This window comes from Diabrotica virgifera, chromosome 7 (assembly GCF_917563875.1).
Source record: "Diabrotica virgifera virgifera chromosome 7, PGI_DIABVI_V3a".
In the NCBI taxonomy this organism is placed as follows: Eukaryota; Metazoa; Arthropoda; class Insecta; order Coleoptera; family Chrysomelidae; genus Diabrotica; species Diabrotica virgifera.
Window position 1 is genome coordinate 81099210 of NC_065449.1, and position 24563 is coordinate 81123772.

Sequence of the window (24563 nt, forward strand, 5' to 3'; positions counted from 1 at the left end):
TAGTGAAAAAATGCTATATAGAACAAAAGTTGCTTAGAATTAGTAAGTTTATCCATTTCCGGACTTATTTTGAACGTATATTTTTTCACCCCCGAGAAGTTAAAAAAGGGATGTCCAGGATGTCAGTGTTTTCCGATTTTTAAAAATGCTTCCTTTCCTGGGATATTAAATTTATCAATGGCCATTGATGTGTCTAAATACGGCCCTGCTCTTTGTACTATTTTTAAAATTGAGGTTATGTTATAAAACTACATCAATAATTGGAGGCTAATGAACGATGGCGATTTTATTTGAAGATTATTTTTTCGGAAGACCCGAATTTGGCATAAAAGAAGCAATAACGATATTAGAAAGAATTAGGGAAGAACCAAGAGAATTTGAAGTAGCCAATTTGATTAAAACGTTAAGCGACCAAAATGAGAACAAAAACAAGCCCGAAGTGAACAACATAGAAAATTTAGTTTCTTCCAGTGAAATAAAGTGTAGAGAATACCAAAACGAAAATGTTTCCTATTCAGGTAAGTACATAATTTACATCTAGTTTTTCACTTTATTTTTATGTCATTATTAGTTATTTAAATTTAATCTATCTTTGACAGAAGGTTAATATTTATTTTATTTAAGTATGTATACATAACAAAAAGGTCTAGAAATAGTTCATATGCAATCTAATTAAATTCATGGTCTGAGTTCTCCTTTTTTACAATGACTTTTGTTTTTTTTGCTTTCTTTCAGTTGTTTTTCATATTCCATTCTTCTATATTCCTTTCTTCTTCTATTACCCATTCCTCTATCATATTTTTCATCTGGCTCTTGATTTTTTATCTTCCCTAATTGCATTTCTCCATAAGTTTCTATCTTAGGTGATTTCATCATATCAATATTAATCCTCTTTACCGACATGCCCTACTTAAGCATCTCCCCCACGTCTTCTTTGGCCTTCCTCTCCTCTTCTCGACATTGAACATGACCAAACATTCTTAACCCATGCTTTCTCATTTTGGCATCAATTGGTACCATCGCTAGACTTCCCCTAATATTCCTAACCTTATCATTCCTTGTCACTCCACCCATCCATCTAAGCATTCCCATTTCCACCACATGCATTCTTTGTTCCTCTTTCTTTTAACTGCACAACATTCAGTTTTTTACGTCATAGCTGGCCTTATAGAAATTTTATCGAAGTTTTATATAATTTTCCCTTCAACTTAATTGGAATTTTTCTGTCACACAACACACCACTTGCTTATCCAACCCTAATTCTGCTGCATGCATCTCCATCTATTTCCCCATTACTTTGTAATACCAATCCTAGGTATTTAAAACTACAGTAGAACCCCGCAAATCTGAACCCCGCAAATCCGAACTTTCGGCAAATCCGAACCAACGGAAAGTGAAAAAAAATTTTAAAAATTCAAAATAAAAATTTAAAAACATGTTTATTACGTGAGAAAATAATTACGTAAGATGCTAGCTACAGTATTAAACACTGGAACACTAATGGGTGAATAAAAGCGTCGAGTTAGACTAAACACAATCAATAAAGGAATGTGCATAATACACATTTTCCATGGTATACTATGAACGAAAACATTGAAAAAGATAAGAAACATGAGAAACATAGTGTAATCAATATCCAGGTTACAAATTAAATGAATCATTTACATGGCCGAATTCCCATGTCCCGTGACGAAACAAAACTACTGGCGTTAGCGATTTAATATTTCAGTGATCTAAATATTTTTCAGCTTTAGAATATTGGAGGCATAAACGTGCGGATAGAGTTTCATAAAGGGATCGGTGGCAGTCCAAATCTTTTAAAAATCATCTTCGTTAGCTTCTTAGGCTAACTTTCGGATAATCTGAACTTTTCGGAATCCGAACAGGCTGTCCCCCCAATTAGTTCGGATTTGCGGGGTTCTACTGTATTACTTTTCACAATCATTTCACTTAGAGCCGTGCGGTACATATTTTTAATACGATGCAAGTCTTCGAAATGCCGCCCCCCATGGATATTATTGGAACTTAACTTTTATTTTAAAAACAAATCATACTTTAAATTAACTGAATTATGTATTAACATTAAATAACATTTACAAAAACTACGATTTTACGCTCGCAAATCAGATTGATGTAGTCTAGTGGAGTAGTGGAGATATATAGGTGTAGCAGCTAGTGAGAACTCTGTTGAAATAAGTGCTAAATTTTTTTAGTTTTGTTTGTTTTCGTAAAAAGTTTTTAATAATTTTTAATTTTGAAAAACCTCTTTCCCCACTAGGTACCGAGAGGGAGTGTTAATAAAATTCTTAGTGATACAACTACATTTGGGTATAAAGAAATTAGGTCATTTTGGCACAAATAGTTCAAAACCTCTGAAGGTTTCATGGATTATGGTATCATTTGGGATATATTACGCAATTCTTCTCGATCATATTTGCCTCCATATCAGATTATTTTTCTGTTGAAAGTATTGAATGAACTTTCATACAATATTTTTCTAGTGCTCATCAACTATTTCAACAATAGAAATTAAAAATTTTTATTATAGAAGCTAAAATCGAGCAATCAAAGAATTAATGACAATGTCTAAAATATATGTAGATGAACAAATTGATTTTAAATCTGTTAACTCTTTCGCTGCGGATGACGTTGAAAGACGTCATATGGTTCTTAAGTCAAAGGCGGATGACGTCTTTCGACATCATCGGTACAGGCACATTACTTACGTTTTACGTTAGTTTAGTATATCGTCAGCCTCCAGGGGATGACATCTTCAAGTCATCCGCAGCGAAAAAGGGGGTAGGCGCAAAATCTTGGTCAAATGCTATTTAAAGCCATTAAATTTTTTCAAATCCTGAGAAAACTAATAAATATTTTTGAAAAGTTTAAACACAGAATGAAAGATTACATTATTACTGATGGCCAAAAATCCATTAGAATAAACAAAAAGTTTCTTGTGAATGAAATATTTGAAATTAAAAATTTTCCCTTTTTTCACCCCCGTAAGTTGTTAAAATAAACATTATAGAAGTTTTCAGGGACTTTCAGCCCTCGGTAATAATGTAATATTTCATTCTGCGTTTAATTTTTTCAAAAATACTTTCAAAAATACAAGGTTTTCTGCAATATCATTAAATTTTCATTTGGTCATTAGCCACATTGTCTAACTTTTCATTTTTTATATAGTTTCTGGCAACATTTTCAGGCAATCTGACAATTTTTTTTATTTTACTGATTATGCCGCCCCCTTGTGATGCCGCCTGATGCGACTGCCTCGCCGCATCATAGCACGGCACGGCCCTGATTTCACTGTCCAAAGATCTTTTTCTTTTGGCATAATAACCCAGGATGGGTCTTTGCCTGTCTGGCTATGTTTTTCCATTCAGATGTCTCTTGTTCCCTTCTCCTCCATTGTCTCCTATTCATGGTTTTCAGGTCGTCTTCCACATCACCCAACCATCTCGTCCTGGGCCTTCCTTTTTTTCGCCTTCCTACCGGCTTCCACTGTAATATCTTCTTTGTCATTTTAGTATCTTCTTGTCGCTGAACACATGTCAGCCATGACAGTCTTTGACTTTTCACAAATCTTACAATATCATACCCTTGAATCAGTTCATTATCCTCATCATTTCTCCTGATTTACCATGTGCAGTCTCAGTCTTCCTCTTGCACCGGGCCATATACTTTTCTCAGTATCTTTCTCTCGAATGCCCTGAGTTGGGCTTCATCTTTTTTCGTCATTACCCAGGTTTGACAACCATAGGTTACTACTGGTCTAATCAATGTTCTGTAGATAGTCATTTTCTTTCTTTTATCTAATAATTTCGACTGTCCAAAGATATAGGGTAGGTGGGGGCAAAGACCCGCAATATCTACTATTATCGATGTAGTGAGATGTCTGATAAGTATTTTTTAAAAATTAATATGAAAATATTTGGCTAATTTCTTATTTAACATAGTGTCTAAGTATGGGCTCTATCTGACTATTAGTTAACCACAAAAGTATACATTTATTCAAAAATGTATTTGCGGGGATTTGCCCCATAAAATGGGGCAAATCCCCGCGGTGCGGGGCTTTTCCCCTTATCGTGATAAAAGTTCATAGATGCATAAATAATTAAATGAAAACGCTTTTATTGATCTGTAATAACATTCTTGGCTTACAAAAATAAAAAAATAATTTCTTATAAAGTACATAGCAACTGTTTTAGTATATATTATAACTAGTCAGATCTTCCGAGAAAACAATAGCATTATGAAACCTTGAAGAATTCATCTCAGTAGGCTTGGATAATCTTAAAACTATATCCGCCTCAGCAATAAAAGACTCTTCATTTGTTTCTGTGAACTTGTAAGTATTTGTTAAACGCCTGTGAAATACTGCATCACAGCCTCCTTGATAGACAGAAATAATCTTCACTACGTAATGACGGAAATAATTTTTTGTTTTTCCTTGAAGTTTAACTACTGCATAGACATTTGGCATCAATATTGATTCATTGCCCTGCAGTGAGTTACCATTCTCTTCTTCTTGGACATTAGCCTCCTCCTCGGATAGAAAATCATACTCAGAACTGCTATCGTGAATGGAATAATCAGCATCGGATTCCGAAGATGATTGTTCTTTAGTGGAAAAAAGTTGTTTTGTTACTTTTTGTTTCAGGCGCTTTTGTCTTTCCAAAACTCGTGCTGCCTTTTCAGCAAGTTGTTTCTCCTTCTCAGCTTCTTCCTTTTCTAAACGCTCTTTAGTAGGTGTTAAAGTCAGCAATTGTGATTTCAATCCTTTTCTGACCCTTTTTCTTTTAATTTTCATTTTAGGTAGAGGAATTATATCTATGGGAGTTGCTATTTTAGTTTGAGAATCGTCTTTCTCCATAGAGGGTGTAATGTCAGTTTGGGACTCCTTTAATACATCGTGGTCTGCTCCAGGGGCAATTAAACCTGAAGTAGACGGTTGACCATGAAGAATATTTTCTGAAACAGGACGCAAATCTTCTAACTGATTTTCGTCACTATTAAATATTAACAGTCGATCATCATTACTTGGCTCTTAATCCGGTGGTTGATCTGTGACCTCTGATGGTAGAAAATCAACTTCCGAGAAAGTATTTTTGTTGAAGGGATAGATCCCAGTATTTCGAAAGGCTTGAGCTGCATTTTCAAGAGTACTCGCTTTTTCAAATGCTATTTTAAACGTTTCTGCAACATTATAAACGATAAATGTTTCTCCTGGATGAGAGACATTCCAGGAGTCCACAGCTGCATCATAATAAGTCTTTAGCAGTCGGAAAATACATCGATCTAGCGGTTGAGTTTTGTGACTGCTGTGAGGCGGCAAGGTAAGCAACTCAATATTATTTGATTTTGCAAAATTTACCACCTGTAGATTCGTATGTGATACATGATTTTCTAAAATTAGCAAAATTGGGTTCTCTTTGCTTCCATTTGTGTATTTTTGAAAATGTTTTAGCCACTTCATAAATGTCGGAGTATTCATATATCCCTTGTCGTTAACAGCCATGTCGCATTCTAATGGGCCGCCCTTAATTAAAGGCTGTTCTCTCTTTTTCGTGAGTAGATGAAAAAAAGAGGCCCAAAATTTCCCAAAGCATTGACTGCACATACAACGCTTACCGTTTGACCTTGCTCTGCTGCCACTGCCTTGGCGACTTCTCTTTTTCCCGTTGGAGCTACATGTTTTGGAAGGATATTCGGAATCGTTTCAACTCCCGTCTCGTCCATATTAAAAATCTGACTTGGAGCAAAGCCAAATTTCTTCATAACAGCCTCTAAATTATCAAAATATTGAGATAATTGATCCTTGTTAAACCCCATTGTTCTGGCAACACTTGTCTTTCGGGGGACTCGCAGGGATAGCCTATTTATTTTCATAAAACTACGAGTAAAATCTCTTTACTCGTAGTAATCGCCCAAGTTTTTCCCCGCCTCCTTTTTTCAGTCGGTCTCTTAGAGTCGATTCGTGAAAACCTATTTCTTTAGCGGCCTGTCTAATGGATACACATCTTGCAAGTAACGCACGAGCCTCAGCTAGTTTGTCTTCCGTTAATGCTGCATACTGGGTTTTTATTTTATAAGGTTTGTTCGTAGTACGATCCAAACGATTAGCAACCATCAGACGCATGCGCAGTTAACAGTTAGCGCTGCGCAGTTACCAGTTAGAGATCGTAGACTACGAACACGCATGCGTCTGATAGTTGGAAACGGTTGCTGATCGTTCTACGAACAGACCTATAGTTTCTGAAATAGAAACAAAAAAAAATGATTAGATACAAAAACATAAGATGTAACTAACTTTAAATTGCAATATGGGACAAAGCCCCGCATGCGGGGCTTTGCCTCTATTTAACTGCGGGACTTTGCCCCATAGTGAACTATTTTAATAAATTGCTTCTACAACAAGTATACAGCATATAAAATACAATGAAATGATATGAAAACAAATCTAAATAGTCACAATAACGACTGACAATTTACTCTTTTAGTAAATCTTATCGTTATATGAACAAAATTTACCCTAAATAAATACAATTATTAGATCAAAATTACGAAAAATCTACTAACCTCATTTTGTAACGTAATACACTTCCTGTCTGCATAAAATTGTATAACACACTGAACCGTATCATTACCGATCGCCCACCTAACGGCCGGCTCTAGAATATTGTCCGGTAAATTCAAAAAGCTAATACGTGGCTTTACCCCGTGCGGGTCTTTACCCCCGCCTACCCTATCATTTTATTTGTAGTAACTCCATCTTTAAATTAACATTCCAAATACCCTGTTTTTGTCCTACTAAGTTTTAAACCTTTTTCCTCAAGAGCTTGTCTACGCTGTTCTAGTTTTTGTTGGGTTGTTGTTGTTTTTGTTGTTTAAGTTGTTTTCACTATTTCCTACTAACACTACATCATCATCATACATTAAGCACCAGGGAGTGTTACCCTGTAGCTTCAGTGTTATCTGATCCAAAACTAATGAGAACAAATAAGTACTAAGCCTTGGTGCAACCCTACTTTCACATGAAATTTATATAGCCTATAATTCTGGCATTCCCTCTTATCTGATTATTTGCTCCCTGGTCCATATTAATATCATTAGATAACTAATTCTTCCCCAGAGTTTGGATTCTCCACATTGGTGGATGCACTATGTGACTCACATGTATGCTATCCACACGTAAAGTGTTAATTGTCTCCATTTCTCCTTTGCAGTTTCTTTTTTCTGATTTCATTGTGTTTTATTTAAAGAGTATTTTGGTATTCTCGTTTCTTTGTTGGTCTTTTGAATTCTTCAACATTCCATTTTTTAATTTGACTAGTTGTCCCTTTTGCCACTGTCAGGATTTTCTGCTGCAATTCTGCTCCCACAAGATAGTGATCTGATAGTTCGCCCCACGATACATTTTGACATCAGCTATGTCGTTGCTCATATTTTTTATTTTATTTATTACTAACTGGAAAATCACACTGAAATATAACACCTTCTTAAAGTGCCCTCTCCTCAATGGAGGTTGGCTACTACAATTGCAAACTCTTCTCTGTCTTCAGCTGTTCTTATTAGCTGTTCAAAATTTAGCCCTGTCCATTGTCGGATGTTTCTAAGCCACGCTAGTCAAGTCAAGTCAAGTCAAGTCATTTATTCATGTCAATATACAAAAGTACTTAAATATGTCGAAAAATAGTATACAACTTTGGTTCACAGATATAAAATACAAATATAAAAACACAAGATATAAAATACAAGTATAAAAACACAAGGCATAATATGAAATAATACATACATCAATTAAGACAAACACTTTCTGGGTTCCTAAGAATAAACAAAGTACAATTCAACAATTCACAACCCAGTTCCAAATATTAAAGTTAAAATTTAAAAATTCATCACTGCTGTAAAATGCTTGGCTTATGAGAAAATTCTTTAGTTGTTTTCTAAATTGTAAAGTTGGTAATTCAGTAATTTCAGTAGGCAACTTGTTGTAGAATGTTAAACCATATGAGTTTGGTCCGTCTCTACTTCTTTGGAGCCTGGTGTAGGGCAGTATTAAGGCATGCTTATTTCTGGTTTCATATTGGTGTACATCCTCATGTCTTTGATGACAATCTATATTTTGTTTCACATGAACAAGACTCTCCAGAATAAATAGCGAAGGCAGAATCAGTATGTGCAGTGCAACAAATGCTTGCCGACATTCTTTCTGATAGGACAGGCCAGCAATTATCCTTACTATTCTTCTCTGAATACGAAAGACATCTTTGGCTCCAGCACTGTGACCCCATGCCAAAATTGCATAGCTGATGTGTGAATGACACAGTGCAAAATAGGCCTGTTGTAAAGTGAACTGAGATACACACTCAGAAAGTCTTCTAATCAGAAAAGGTGTAGTTCCTAACTTAGCAACAAGGGACCATGTATGAGCCTTCCAACATAATCCTGCATCCAAGTAAACTCCCAAAAATTTTATTTGTTTGTCTGCATCTCCGGATGGAAGCTGTCTTGTTGAAAAAATCAAAGACTGGGTTTTATTGATGTTTAGAAGCAACATATTTGCTGCAAACCATTGTTCTGCCTTATCTTGTGCTTGCTTTGATGCCTCTATTGCTGCCTTACAATCCCAATCTTTGCAGGTAATAGTAGCATCATCAGCAAAAAGAGTAAATGAACTGGTAAGGTCTATCTGTGGAAGATCATTAATATAAATTAGAAACAAAAGTGGTCCCAATATTGAGCCTTGAGGTAATCCAATATTTATGGCTCTCTCTGCCGACCTCACTCTACCCATCTGCACACTCTGCTTTCTATCGGAGAGATAGCTGGAGATCATTGCAATGCTACTATCTCCAAACCCATATCTCTCCAATTTCCTGAGAAGCAGTTCATGTGAAACACAATCAAAAGCTTTGCTCAGGTCACAAAATGTAGCCGACAGATAGCAGCTCTGCTCAAAAGCCTCTTGAATCTTCATCACTAAGTCCATGATGGCTTTTGTCGTATTTAGACCCCTCCTAAAACCAAACTGACTATTTGTGAACAAATTTTTGGATTCAAAGTACTTAATAATCATTGCTGCCATACATTTCTCAAATACCTTTGATATTATAGGAAGGAGTGATATTGGCCTATAATTGGATGGGTCATCATTGTCACCCTTCTTATAGGTCGGTACCACCACTGCTTTTTTGAGCAGATCAGGAAAGATGCTTTCCTTAAAGCAGTGATTTATAAGTGTTGTTAATGGACCAGCAATGAGATGTTTCACTCCTTTTATTATGTTAACCGAGAATCCAAAGTAGTCTCTACTTTTCTTGTTCACCATATTTGTTAAAATGTCTCTGGTTTCAACGAAAGAAACATCTTGGAAGAAAAATTCTTCCCCAAACATGGTGACATCAAAATCCAAGGGATTGAAAAAGGAGGGTTGAATCTGGGTTTGCAAGTTACAGGCGACATTAGTGAAGAAGTCATTAAATTCATTAGGTGTAATTTTTGTTTCTAACTTACTTTTAGACTTGTTTCTGTGTTCATTGATGATATCCCACATACACTTAACTGGATTGGATGCAGTTGAAATAAGGTTATCATTGTCCCTTTGTTTAGCAGATTTTATTGCTAATTTGTAATCTTTTTTGTGATTTGCTAATAGAGTTTTCTGAGCCAATGTAGGAAACTCATCATACTGCTCCTTTAGTAAGTACAGTGTTTCCCTCATGGACTTCAAATTATCGTTGAACCAGTTTATTAGTCGACTTTAATCTCTACGTTTTTTATAGGATTTTTCAGGTAAAGAGTGTAAGAAAGCCTTACTTAATTCATTATGAAATGCAAAGAATTTAGCTTCAGCAGGCAAGTCAGAATCTTTTAGAAACTCCCATTTTAAACCTTCAACATATGAGAAAAAAGAACATTTACCCTTTTGTGTAATTGGTCTAAAAACAGATCTAACAAGTGCTGGATCATTACCACTAGTAGGCACAAGGAAATCAAGAAGCTGGCCACAATGATCAGAGAGTGCAGTCTCAACAACCTCCAGATTACAGTCATGATGATCCAAACTCAGAAATATATTGTCCAGACAATTATTCCCCCTTGTAGGTTCAAAGACCAACTGGGATAGTCCAAAAGAGGAAAATAAAGCTACATACTTCAACACATTCTCGAGTCGCAGACAGAAAATCCACATTGAAGTCCCCCACAACTAATAGATTACCTTTACCATGAACTATAGTTAATGCTTGCTCCATTATTTCCAGAAAAATATCCAAAGAAGCAGATGGTTTCCTGTAAACTGAAATTACATATAATTTAGATGTTTTTAAAAAAATACAACATATTTCCACGCATTTTACAACAGTCATGGCATTTACTTCATTTATTAATTTAAAATCATACATGGATTTAAGAAAAATAGCTGAACCTCCCCCTATGCTGTCTCGGCAACTAGCTGCAGCCAATCTATAGTCGGTTATATGTAAGGCTTCAATCTCTACATTTGTGTGCCAATGCTCTGTTACACAAACAATGTCACAATTTTTGTCAGCTAGGAACATTCTTCTTTTCCTTCCTTGTCCATTCTTTACCTCGATCTTTCCTTTCACTAGAAGTTGAGCATAGTGGTACTTATTATTTCTCAGTATGTGGCCTAGGTATGATGTTTTTCTAACTTTCACTGTGTTAAAAAATTCTCAATCCTTGCCTATTCTAGTCAGCACTTCTTTTCGTTTGAGGTATGAGGTATGCAATGTCCATGAAATTTTGAGGATTCTCCGATAGATCCACATTTCAAAGGCTTCCAATCTATTTACGGTTGATGTTTTAAGGATCCATGTCTCCACTGCATAAAGAAGAGTCAACCAGACGTGGCATTTTTTATTTATTTATTTATATACGGGATTACCCCCATTACAAAACATACAGTATAAAATCAATCTCTGTAATATCTACTAAACTAGAGTAAAATAAATCTTAATTACACATTAAACAAAAACGAAATGTTAATAGTTATCCATTACATCAAATCAGTTAAAATAAACAAAAAAGTACCTGTCAAGCTCATTTTGATAAACTTACTCGAATTTCGAGTTTGATTTGAGAATCGCAAAGCAGTTTATTGATTTTTTTGAAAGATTTTCTGGCCTGTTCTATTCTTGATCTTGTTTCTAGATCAGGGTTTAGGTCCAACATCCAAGATCCAACATTCCAGGTACTTAAATCTATTGACCTGTTCTAAAATGTGCCCATTTATTGTGCAAGGTTGAGATACATTTTGGTTTTTACGTATTGACATAACTCGACCTGTGATTGCTTACAGGTGGAGTTGGTCATGTCGATGAGTCGTTGTAGACCCAAGTCAGAATCCTTAATCAACACCGTATCATCGGCTTATCTGATGCTGTTGATATTTACGCCATTCACAGTGACTCCATCCTTGGAATCCGCCAGTGCCTCATTAAATAGAAACTCGGAGTAGAGATTAAACAGCAGGGGCGACAGAACACATCCTTGTCTAACTCCCCTCCTAATTTCTACTTCTGTGGATGTGGAACCTTCGATCCTAACTCTGGCGTTTTGGTTCCAGTAAAAGTTTTTCAGTAATTTGATGTATTTTCCATCTAAACCGATTTCTTGCAAACATTCTAATAGGAGGCAGTGCCTTACTCTATCAAATGCTTTTTCGAAGTCTATAAAGCATATAAATATATCTTTCTGTTGTTTGTAGCATTTTTGGGCGAGAACTAGTAAACTGAAGAGGGCTTCTCTTGTTCCCATGCCGGCTCTGAATTTAACACCAAGATCTTTATAACCAGATACTTTTTGTATATGAGTGCCAGTTTCTGAGATGAGGATGTGGAGAATTTGATTTGTTTAGTTGGTTCCTGTTTTTCCACATTCCTTCATGGGTATCTTTTCTATGATTGTTTAATGAAATTTATCTGTGAAAATAAAATTAATCTCTAAACTTTTAATCCTGATAATTTGATATATTATGTACATATGAAAAAAAAAGAAGAAGAAGATGTATAATGGAAAAATGTGGTGAGCAACTTGGACAGTCCATAGCGGCCAGCTGCAGCTTTTAAACTGAGTAGAGAGCTGTGGAAGAGTTTGCTATGGAACTCTAACGACCTCATTGCCTTCTAGGTCTGGATCCCGCATATGAAAAAAAAGTTGATTAATAGCAAGCTGAAAATTTTTTAATAGCTTAAGGGTGTCTAGTCGGATAAACTTTGATATATTGGAACACTGGAACAAGGGCAGTTTTAATTGTGGAACAGGTTAAAAATTTGGAACGGTCAGACCACGAAAACGGCAAATTTATTTTGTCCGACAGAACAGACTTAAACTCTCCGAACAGAGATTAAACTCTCATGCAAAAATCAGACTGTTATTTATCACCTGTCATAATTCCTGTCATTTGACATATTCTACATGTTCCACTCATTAAAACGCCCATTTGGTGTAAAATAGCAGTCTTATTTTAGCATGGGAGTTTAATCTCTGTTCAGAGAGTTTAAGTCTGTTCTGTCGGACAAAATAAATGTGCCGTTTTCGTGGTCTGACCGTTCCAAATTTTTAACCTGTTCCACAATTAAAACTGAACTGTTCCAGTGTTCCCATATATCAAAGTTTGTCCGACTAGACACCCTTAAGCTATTAACAAATTTTCAGCTTGCTATTATTCAATTTTTTTTTCATACGTGGGATCCAGACCTATTCTTTATGTATGAATAGAAAACAAAAAGTTGTGACTGGCTAATTGACACCCAAGTCTATGCCATAAAACAAAAAAAATTTTTTCTCTGGAAGATAGTACTGACAACTAAAATACACACACCGGCAAAATTAGCCGAACACGTTAAAAATGGGACATGTTTGATGTCTCGTATTTCATAAACCAGTGGTCCGATTTGAGTGATTCTTTCAGTATGTTATAGCCTTATTATTTAAGAATATCGTTGTAATAATATTGTTACTAGACAGGTAAATACCATTTTATACTGGGTGTACCAATCATACTGTGTTCTTTTCGTAAAGTTTGGAACACCTTGTGGAATATTCTAGCATATGTAAAATATTAGAATTAATACTCGATTGTAGACTTAGGCTTGCTTATCATTTTCCTTTTCGATTCATTTACTTATGTGAGATAATAAAAAAGTTATGTACGTTAACAGCTATCCATGTTTTTCATCAATAAATCCTCATAGTAGGGGAGGAAAGTATACTAAATTTGCAGTTACTCGAGCGCTATGGGGACCTATTGGATTGTGAAGAGTATGTGCTAAAATCAGAAAAAGGTTAAGTTAAGTTTTCCATAAAGTGGGGGACTTTTCATTTTTTAATTTAATGTTCCATTTGAAACAATCATTTTTCTCCGATTATAGCGCTGTCTATCCATAATTCGAAAAAATATGTCGAATAAAAGTTGCTTATTTTTACGTAAAGAATCTAAATCTGCAATAAAAATTGGGGGCTCCTATTTAATATTTTAAATTAAATCCCCCACCCCACCTCCGTGGGGGCTCGTGACACCCCACGGAGAAGGGTGGGGGGTAAATTAAAAATTATAAATACGACCCCGCGATATTTTGCGAAATGAACATCAGATCGTAAAACTGCAAAATATACCTATTCAATATTTTTCAAAAATCTACCGAATGCCACCAAACAACACCCCCCACGGAGGTGGGGTGGGGGGTTACATTAAAATATTAAATAGGAGCTCCCAATTTTTATTGCAGATTTGGATCCTTGACGTAAAAATAAGCAAGTTTTATTCGCAACGTTTTTTCCTATTATGGATAAATGGCGCTATAATCGGAAAAAATGATTGGTGGAAATGGAAAATTAAATTGAAAAATGAAGAGTCTCACACTTTATGGAAAACTTAACTTAACTTTTTTTGGTTGTAGCACCCACTCTTCACAATCCACTCCAGGTCCCAAGAACGCTCGAGTAATTGCAAATTTACCATACTTTTCTCCCCTACTATGAGGATTTATTGATAAAAAACATGGTTAGTCGTTAAAGCACATAACTTTTTTATTTTCCAACATAAGCAAATGAATCAAGAAAGAAAATGTTAAGAAAGCATAATTCTACAATCGAGTTTTAATTTTAATATTTTATATACGCTGGAATATTCCACAGGGTGTTCCGAACTTTAAGAAAAAAACACAGTATGCTTGTTACACCCGGTATAAAATGACATTTACCTGTCTAGCAACAATATTATTACATCGATATTCTTAAATAATAAGGCTATAACATACTAAAAGAATCACTCAAATCGGACCACTGGTTTATGAAATACGAGACATCAAACATGTCCCATTTTTAACGTGTTCGGCTAATTTTGCCGGTGTGTGTATTTGCTACTATGAGTTATGTAACCGTAAGTCCATTTTGATTGATTGCAGTATGCAGATATATTTCCCAAACATATTTATAAAAGTTTCTTCTTTCCCCAGCTTAGCATTAAAATCGCCTTATGTTATCCATATCATGTCTTTCGATTATATCACGTACTTCCTGTATTTCTCCATCTTTCAATCTCTTTTTCATCAGCCTGGTGCATATATATTACTCATTGTCACATTATGCAGTTTACCTTTGAGTCTTATGGTGAAAAATTCTGCCTAATATTGGCGTAAATGTGATAATGGCTTTTCACAGTCTTTTGGTTACTATCTAACTTGGATGTTATCTATTCTAATTTGAGTTAATACTTGAAATTATGTTCAGTGTAGCTTTCTTTTCATAAGGAATAAAACGCACAAGATCTGTTTTCCTTAATTCTTCAAAATTTTTACTGCTATGCCATATTCTCCACACAAAAAAAGATGAAATCACTACATTAGTGAAAGTCACAATTTTGGAAATTGAAATTAATTTCTAAGTAATACAGTATAGCCCGAAATAAACAGTACTGAAACTGAAACATAGGTTTCTCTTTCTGTACGCTGTCATACCCAAATTAACTTTTATAGACCTGCCAAGCAATTCTTAACAATTATTAATAATTAGTAATTGTCATTAATTAATAATTAGTCATATGATCGTCAGTAAGACAAAGATAACAGAAGGTCAACTCCATATCAACCAAACCCCTGTAGAAAGAGTGAGGCACTACAACTACCTCGACACCATATTAACTGAAGAATGGACCAACAACCAAGAAATAAGAGCGCGCATCAGAAAAGCTAGATCAATCTTCAACCGTATGGGGGCGTATAGGTATTCAAGAGCCACAACCTTTCTCTTGGTATAAAAGTAAGAATGCTGAGATGTTACGTCTTCTCTGTCCTTTTTTATGGTGTTGAATCATGGACCTTGAACGAGGATATGTGCCGAAAATTGGAAGCATTTGAGATGTGGCTATATTGGAGAATTCTTAAAATCCCATGGACTGATCGGGTCACAAATGAGGAGGTTCTTAGAAGAATGGGGAAGAACCGAGAAGTACTAACCACCATCAAATCTCGAAAGTTGGAATACTTTGGACACATTATGCGAAATGAATCCAGATATCCCCTCCTACAAGCCATCCTGCAAGACAAAATATTTGGAAAGCGAGGTCCAGGAAGAAGAAGAACATCCTGGTTAAAGAACCTCAGAACCTGGTTCAACACAACATCGGTGCAGCTTTTCCGCGTTGCTGCAGATAAAGTAAAGATTGCCATGATGATCGCCAACATTCGTCACGGATAGGCACATCAAGAAGAAGAAGAAGAAGAAGAATTACTTGGCAGGTATATACAAGTTAAATTGGGTATGACAGCGTGCAGAAAGAGAAACCTATGTTTCAGTTTCAGTACTGTTTATTTCGGGCTATACTGTATTTTAAATTTTGTTTTTTTCTTTTTAAGTTCATTAATATGTTTAAGGTATGGCATCTTCAGAAAAAACAGCAAATACTTTCACCCAACAAGTGTCTCCAGAATTCAAGATCTACGAGATGAAAAACAAAGTAGGGAAATATCCGAGAAAATCTTCTCCTCAAATTACAAACGCCATTTATGATAATAAAATCGCCCAATGGAATAAACTCTCAGATGAAGAATTAGCCAATAAACGCCTTTATGTTGATTTAACCCAAAGGCGCCCAGAAATTCTTAATAGTCCCCTATTTCAAACTAAGGTAATAACAACAAGAAGTACAGATGAAAAGAAAATTGAAGATAATTTTGTTGAAGAGAAGACTGTGAATTTTGAGTACCAGGGAGAATCTCAGTTTAAATGTGAAACTTGCTTCAAGCCCTTCTCAAAAAAATCTTATTTACAACGTCATCAAAAAGTACACGCCAATGATGAAAAATTTAAATGTTTATTGTGTTTAAAAACTTTTGCCGATAATTCTAACCTAAAAAGACATTACTTATACTTACATAGTGGGAATAAGATGTTCAAATGTACAATCTGTGCCATGACCTTTGTAGAAAATTCTGGTCTAAAGAGGCATTATCTTTATAAACATAGTAATGAAGAGGAAAAAAGGTACAGGTGTAAGATATGTTCCAAGAAATTCGTAGAAAATGGAGGCCTTAAGAGGCATATTTTGTACAAACATAGTGGTGAAATAGGTAAGAGGTATAAGTGTACTATTTGTTCGAAACAATTCGTGGAGCATTGGATGCTGAAAAGGCATTGTTTGTACAAGCATAGTGGGGGTATGGGTAAGAGATTTAAGTGTAGAATATGTTCTAAAGAATTCGTCGAAAATGGCGGACTCAAACGACATTTAAATGTACATTTATAAACATCTACATAGTAGCAGTATTCTGAGCAAATTTGTTTCTTGTTACAAACTTCTGTCATATTAAGTATGGTTGATTTATATTATAGTCCAGAAAGCCACTGTGCATCCGCTAGGAAAAATATTCTGATTCGGATTTTTTGCACAATCTTACTCAAAACAGGAGCCCTTTTAACAAATTTGCATGTTGCCAGGTTCAAAAGTGAGTCAAAAATTTTTTAAACGTGTATTTGTTTTTTCCTAAAATTATTGTTTTTTGCATTGAACAAAGTTTTTTTAGGTTTTTTGGATTATTCGAAACAGAAAAGTTTTTTAGTGACTTCTCTAAAGTTGATAGTTTTTGACATATAAGCGAATAAAAATTTAAAAATTGCGAAATCGGCCATTTTTAACCCTCAAAAACTATGTGAAAACTGAAAATTTCAATCTTGCCAAGGTTGGCAGATATTCTTTAAACATCGTTTGATGAAGTCCCGAACAGTTTTTTGCAATACACTATCGAAAACCCCTTTGTTTTTTAATTGCTAATCAAGCGGGCGCGACACTATTTTCAACCGTTGCATGTACATGTAATTGGAAAAAATTTTAAGTTTTAAACATTTTTGACCCTGACAACACGCAAATTTGTTAAAAGGGGACATTTTCAAGCAAGATTATGAAAAAAAAATGAATCAGAATATTTTTCCGCATATATATTTACGCATACATTCAACTGTTGAAAATAGTGCAGCGGCCGCTTGATTAGTAATTAAAAAATAAAGGGGTTTTCGATATTGTATTGCAAAGAACTCTTCGGGATTTCATCAATCGATGTTTAGATAATATCCATCTACCTTGGCAATACTGAAATTTTCAGTTTTTCACATAGTTTTTGAGGGTTAAAAATGGCGGATTTTGCAATTTTTAAATTTTTAATCGCTTATAAGTCAAAAACTATCAACTTAAGAGAAAAGTCACTCAGACCTTTTCTGTTTGGAATGATCCAAAAAACCTAAAAAAAAAACGTTTAAAAATTTTTTGACCCACTTTTGGACCTGGCAACATGCAAATTTGTTAAAAGGGGTCCTTTTTGAGTAAGATTTTGCACAAAAAACAGATTAGAAAATCCGAATGGACTATTAGTAATTTTACATCTCTTTATTCGACTTTGTATATATTTTTGTCTTTCACCTGACTGATCAGCTTTGGGGCTGGAACCCCGACTATTAAATTTATGCAAACTAAATCCTTCTAAATTTATACTCTATACAGTTGTTCAAGTACCATATAAAGGAAATGTAAGGGCAGCTTTTAAATCCACCAAAATTTTTACTAACTTACATTTTTATGCAAAAGTTAGACACATAAATCCGCAACAAGTTTTTTTTGTTGCGCAATGTATTTTAAGAAATCTAGCTTTAGCACTGGTCCTCATACCATAACAGTCTTAGTGCGTATTTTGGGAGTAATAATTATCTTTAAAAATAATAAGCAAATAAAGTCCCAGTCCAGTTTACTTCAGTCAACACAGTAATTCTAAATAAAGAACAATCAAAAAGGCAACAAGTCCGTACCTCACTGACTGATCCTGCCACTAGTTTGACATACTCTTCATGACATACATGATCTTCTTCATCTTCTTCCTCTTTATAAGCATTTCTGCTTGTTCATTGGCGTATTTATATTCCACGTAAGGTATGGATATGGAAATTTGCAACACTTGTTTATTTTAGATGATCACAGCAGATTACTTGGACGCAGTTTGAAAGTGAAGAAGGAATCCTTTTCATTGACCTTTGCGTGATGATTTATCTCTTACTATTTTGACCACACAGCCCCCCCGCTTTAGTTACCATTCTTTTGTATATCGTATGTTACATTGTCTTCTAGCTTTATAATGTCTTCACTATTCTTTCGATCTCTCTCAGCATAGTTCTTTTAATTCTTCTCAGTACTCTCATCTCTGCTATTTCCAGTAGTCTTTGTGTTGTAGCTGTGCCGCGTCTTTTTCTGATGCATATGTTTTTATTGGTCTTACACTGACTTTATAAATTGTTGACTTCATCTCAGTGTTAATATGTTGGTTTCGCCATATAGTGTTGTTAATGCATCCTGTCGGTCTGTTTGTTTTTTGTACTTGATATCTCACTTCTGTATCCAGGTCTCCGTTGCTGAACAGTGTAATTCCAAGATATTTGCGGCGCTCATAGCAACAGTGGCCTAATCAAGAACCCACAATTTTACCAAAACGCTTTTATTACATTAAAGTTATCCCTTATTTAATTATTTCCAGATAGAGAGTGGCTCAAGCAATGGTTATTTGTCGGCTTAGTCATTTAGTAGTCTGATTCTGTCATGTAAAATTATGAGGAGCCTTTTTAAGATCAATGTTGTGATTTGGATTGAAATTTAAATGTCACAGGTTTGCAAAAACGTTATCTTAGGTTGTATTGTATCGCAGCTATTATATTTTTTCTAAAGGTTTCATTAAAGTTTGCTCAAATTACTGTTGCTTATTTGATGGTATAAATATACATGCAAATACTCCCACAAGAGGCTAAAAGTTGATATGAATAAGTAAACCATTTTAAACAACAATGACTTTTTGTAGGTTTTAGAAAATGTTTGTGTATAACCCATTTCGTGTGCAATATATAATTTGAAACGGTTATTATGTACCTATTAGAAAACTAAAAAAATGTTTGTTTAAAATGTGTTTAAATATGATCATTGTTGCTTTATGATCACTTTCAATAAAAATAAAATATTATTTTTGACATAAAATGTCAAGAAAATTTAGTCTCTTAAATGTAGTAAGGAAAGATCAAGATACATCCAGAATTTTTGCCAAGTTTATTATCACTTTTTCCTGAAGTTCTGTACATTCCATGATGTAAGTTAAACTCTCTAGGGAGATGATAAGGTTAATCTTATCTTAAGTATCTAATCTTAAGAGGATAACTCGATATCCTCTTTCTGATAGTCTGTATGTATCGTCAAAATCGTTTACAGCAACACCGGCTATACACCGTACAATCGGATATAACAAACAAAATAGTAGGTCCCATAAAAAGAACATATAAAAAAAGCATTTATATTGCTTATAACGAACAACATAGGCGTAACCAGGGGGGGTTTGGGGGTTATAACCCCCCCCCCATTGGGATGGACTTTGAGCTCTATACGCTTAACACCATACCCCTCAGAGACCTTCCAGTAGTTGTAACCCCCCTTTCCAGTAGTTGTAACCCCTCCCTTAGGATCATCCTGGTTACGCCTATGACGAACAAATCGGTGAAAGCTAACAAGTTGGTTAGAGCACACATATTTCTTGGAACACAGCAGTTGAAATATTGGTTACAGTGTAAAATTTCAAGTACATACATAAGTATCTGTACCTCAGAGGGATACGCAGTACCAGGAAATGAAAAGGAAGGTTTAATTAATTTATGGATATGGTACATCCGGGCAGGGTCCACTTATGTGTCCTTTAGACATTTAGACCTCCCAAGACGGGTCCATTTTATCACAAAATTTTGTTTATATTACACTATTTGGCCCAAGCGTTTCTGACTGGATTCAGTTGTGTCTAGCCTTCATAAACAGAAACATGTCACGGCAACAATTTACTATTGAGGAACAGTTTGGAATAATTTGCCGAGTCGATTCCGGTGATTCCACGAGTTTGATTGCCCGGGAATTTAAAACGTCACGCTACACAATTGTTGGAATGATGAAACGCCGAGAGAAAATTATTATGCAATTTAATAAGTGTGAAAAAGGAAAACGCGTTCGGTCATCAAATCACAGAGACATTGAAAATGCTTTGCTCGACTGGTCAAACAACAACGCGCAAACAATGTACCCGTGAGTGGGCCGATGCTTCAGGTAAAGGCTGACGCTTTCGCTGCGATTTTGAAGAAGGTTTCGTTTAAGTGTAATGCTTCCTGGGTTCAACAGGTTCAACAGCTGAGTTCCGAGCTCGCCACAATATTGTTCATAAAGAAATTTCAGGTGAGTGAGCAGTTGTTGATAGATCAATTACAAATGACTGGGTTGAAAATGTGTGGTCTATGGTCTACACTCAGGGACGGCTATAGCAATGACGAAATTTTTAATGCTGACGAAATGGGGTTATTTTTTAGACTGACACCTGATCACACTTTAAAGTTTAAAGGAGAGAAATGTTCCTGTGGTAAACTCTCAAAACAGCCAACAGAGTCACAGTCCTTGTTGTGGCCAATATGTCCGGTTCCATAAAAAGAAAGCTTTTGGTGATAGGAAAAAGTAAAATGCCGCGATGTTTTTAAACGTAAAAAATCTCCCTGTTAATTACGATTTTAATAAAAAAGCATGGATGACATCGGCTATTTTTGAAAAGACTAATAAAATGGGACAGTGAACTTTTAAAACAAAACAAACACATCATTTTAATTGTCGACAATTGCCCATCCCACCATCCAGTTGACGATACGAAAGTGAGTATTCTTGACGCTATATTAGTGGTATCCAAGGCATGGGAATCTGTGTGGAAGGAAACGATCACCAACTGTTTGCGTTTTTCCGGCCTAACTAATGACTTACAACCAGGAATCGCATACGAAGATATTGCACAAAACCATTTGCTGGATGCCGTTTCCCTTCTCAGATGTCGGATATTGACATCGCACTGAGTCACCAAACTATGGACAAACAAAGTACTGCTGAGGCTGGTAAAGAATCGGAAGATTTTGGCAAAATCCCTACTGTTGCTGAAGTGTATGCTGGTTGTTCCATCGTAAGAGCATTTATTCAGACTGCTGAAACTTCCTAAAGTGTGAAGGTCTCCACATCAATTGAAAAAATATTTTTTGCAGAAGTACAAGGAAGGCGACAAACAAAAATTACAGACTTTTTTCATTAACTCATCATGCAATCAGTATGATGTCCAACAGTAGCTAGTCTTAAGACGCCCTCTGCATCAAGTCGCCCACACTGGGAAGAGCAACAACCGCTATTGCTAAAAACTATCGTCGATTTGGCTGTTTGGTGCTTCTCCGGATGCACTTGTTCACAGTTGCTGAACACTAACTCACTTCCATGAGAAGATAAAAGAGCACGGATTTGAAATTTCGAGAAGTGGCACGTATCTTCAGTTGTTCCCAGGAAATTCCACCATAGAGGCTAAAATACATGTAGTCACTGTGTTTGCCAAATTGAGTCACCCTGAGGCAGATCGCCATAAAGTTCACGTCGATCAACATTTTTGTGTCGCCACAATAAGATCCTTAGACACGCTAGCATCTATTCTTGGACCAAACCAAGTATTTTTTCTGTTGCAAGATGACAAAGCTCGGATGCCTATAAGCTTGACAGCGGCAAATATACAAACTGATGCATTTCGAATATCGTGTCTCATTGCCATTGCCTGATCATGATTGGGTGATTGCTACCAGGCACAAATTGATCCCTAGTGTAGGTATGCTAGGTGAATCATAAAAGAAAATGAAATGGGTCGTGCTGAAGCAGTTACATACTCAGGGCCAACATACGTGGCAATTAGAAGTGGCAAACATTCCTATTTGACAGCTTCTACTCATGCTGTGGACTTTAATAATCTTGCTACTCTCAGCAATTTCGAGAAAATTATGCGAGATGAAGAAGGACGCCAGAAACCAGTTGTTTTGATTTCATCTGATGGAGGAACCGATGAAAACCCGAGATATCCAAATATTATTTCCCATGCCATACATAACTTTGTCAAGCATGATCTAGATTTCTATATGCAATGTTTATCTTTACAAACGCATGTGGCAGAAGCGCATTCAATCGCGCCGAGAGAAGAATGGAGCCTTTATGCCGGGAATTATCTGGACTCATACTTCTGCATGATCCGCATTTCCGTATGACACCTAGAATCCATTTGGATGAACAAGGGAGAACAAAAGATCATGTCCTTAAAAAAAGAACTTTCAGAAGACCGGTGCAGTTCCCGTAGAAGTATGGAGTAATATGGTTATTGACGTCCATGGCGTCGTAGCAAAGTATGTCGAGCCAGATGACAGTGCTGAAAGTTTTATTCCGGATCTGCCTTCTCAGCAGTGGTATAGCGAGTATGGCAAAGAGAGCCAATATTTGCTACACGTATAATATTAAAATCTCACTTATTATTATGTTATCATTTATATTTCTTATCTAATTGACAATACAATTCAAATATTTTAATATCATCACCAGGTGGTGAAGTGTGATGATCGCTTTTGCTGTGGACATATTGCGGAGTTCGATACGATCCATTCTTTCGGAACGCTTCGTTATACCTCCTTATCTGATTTTACAGTCGTCCAGTGGCCTATATATTCCAAAGCCCCAAGAGCATGATGGCAAGCTATTTGCTCCATTTCTTCTGCGTTGGTCTCTTGAAATTACTCCAACGTATGAAGGCTTCGGCAAATTGATTTGTGACTTGTATTACCCTATTCTGCAGAAGTATCGTCAGATACTTTTGGAAAGGACATGCCAGCGGCGTGCATTGTACTTACTTACAAAGAAAAATAATAGCCGCTTTACACCCTTTATTGAGTCGATCTCTTTTTGTTTTTTGGTTGCTAGAATGGTTCTGGCCTGATAAAAATAATACTAATTTCTGTTATAAACTTCTTCACTATAAAGAAAAAAAAGCAATCTCTACTAGAGCAGGATTTAAGGAAAAAAAATGGTATATGACGTAGTAAAAAGGTTGGATGTATCATTATTTTGTGGGGAATTTCGTTATTTTTATGTCAAGATTAGAAGAAAATGGATCTCTTTTACAGTATTTATAGTTTTTCATTATCTCTTTAAAATATATTTAGGTAACCCAGGTTTAGTTAAAATTTTGGACACTAAGCGACGATTATTACTATAATTTTTAAATAATATTGTAAGTGTATTTGTTTAGACAATATTATACAATTAAACGCGTTTATTATAAATAGTTGGGGACGTTAGTTTTTGACAAGTTACACAGAACATAACTTGTTAAAATTGAAGGTTTTATACAATGATGAGCGCGTTAATAACCGGCAAAATAGCACAAAAGATGGAAAACGTATTAAGTTCTGAGATAAAAAGAAATGAAACTAGTCGAGCTGGGAAATTTAGCGATATTAACGTATGAATTTACATTATATTGATTGTTTCCCACCTTTACACGTATCAGATGAGTATGTCAACTAAAACTGTCACTGTGACAGTGGCAGTTGCCAAACTCATCCGATACGTCTAAAGGTGGGAAACAATCAACATAATGTAAATTCATAGGTTAATATCGCTAAATTTCCCAGCTCGACTAGTTTCATTTCTTTTTATCTCACAACTTAATACGTTTTCCATCTTTTGTGCTATTTTGCCGCTCATTGCCGGTTATTAGCACGCTCATCACTGTATAAAGTGAAACCTCGGTATGCAAATATTTTCATCATTTCTCGATATTTGGACTTTTGAAGAGGATGTATGTCAAACAAATCATTTCTTTAAAAATAATGTAAAATTAATTTTAATCCGTTGTCTTGTAAAAAAACTCATCATGGAATGATATATTAATTAAGTTTTAAATGACTAGTATTTATATAATTTTCTCAGAATTTTTCTAATTATTTGATATTTACAAGCAATGCTGTCCATTCTCTGACTTCTTAGTAGTCAGTTCTTGATTATGTTCTGTCACTAATGTTCCACATAATTACATGTATTCAATTCCATGGATCTGTTCAGAGAAACAATATCATGCAATGCACTGCATAGGGTGTCACTGAGGCGGTTCTAGATATTATACTACATTTCTTGTCCCACC

The 24563-nt window shown here is 35.4% G+C and overlaps 1 protein-coding gene across 1 annotated transcript; it reads left to right on the forward strand.

The window, feature by feature from the left end:
- The first annotated feature begins 257 nt into the window (after nt 1-257).
- On the forward strand, nt 258-23766 carry LOC126888202 (zinc finger protein 888-like). The gene is made up of 2 exons (XM_050656255.1): nt 258-518; nt 15903-23766. Exons 1-2 carry the CDS (start codon nt 278-280, stop codon nt 16772-16774), a joined length of 1113 nt encoding a protein of 370 aa, XP_050512212.1. The 5' UTR covers nt 258-277; the 3' UTR covers nt 16775-23766.
- The last annotated feature ends 797 nt before the right edge of the window (nt 23767-24563 follow it).

Coding starts and splice junctions, on each gene's coding strand:
- LOC126888202 (XM_050656255.1), top strand. CDS start 278: ATGGCGATTTTATTTGAAGATTATTTTTTCGGAAGACCCGAATTTGGC. Junction 519..15,902: donor CGAAAATGTTTCCTATTCAG/GTAAGTACATAA, acceptor AATATGTTTAAG/GTATGGCATCTTCAGAAAAA.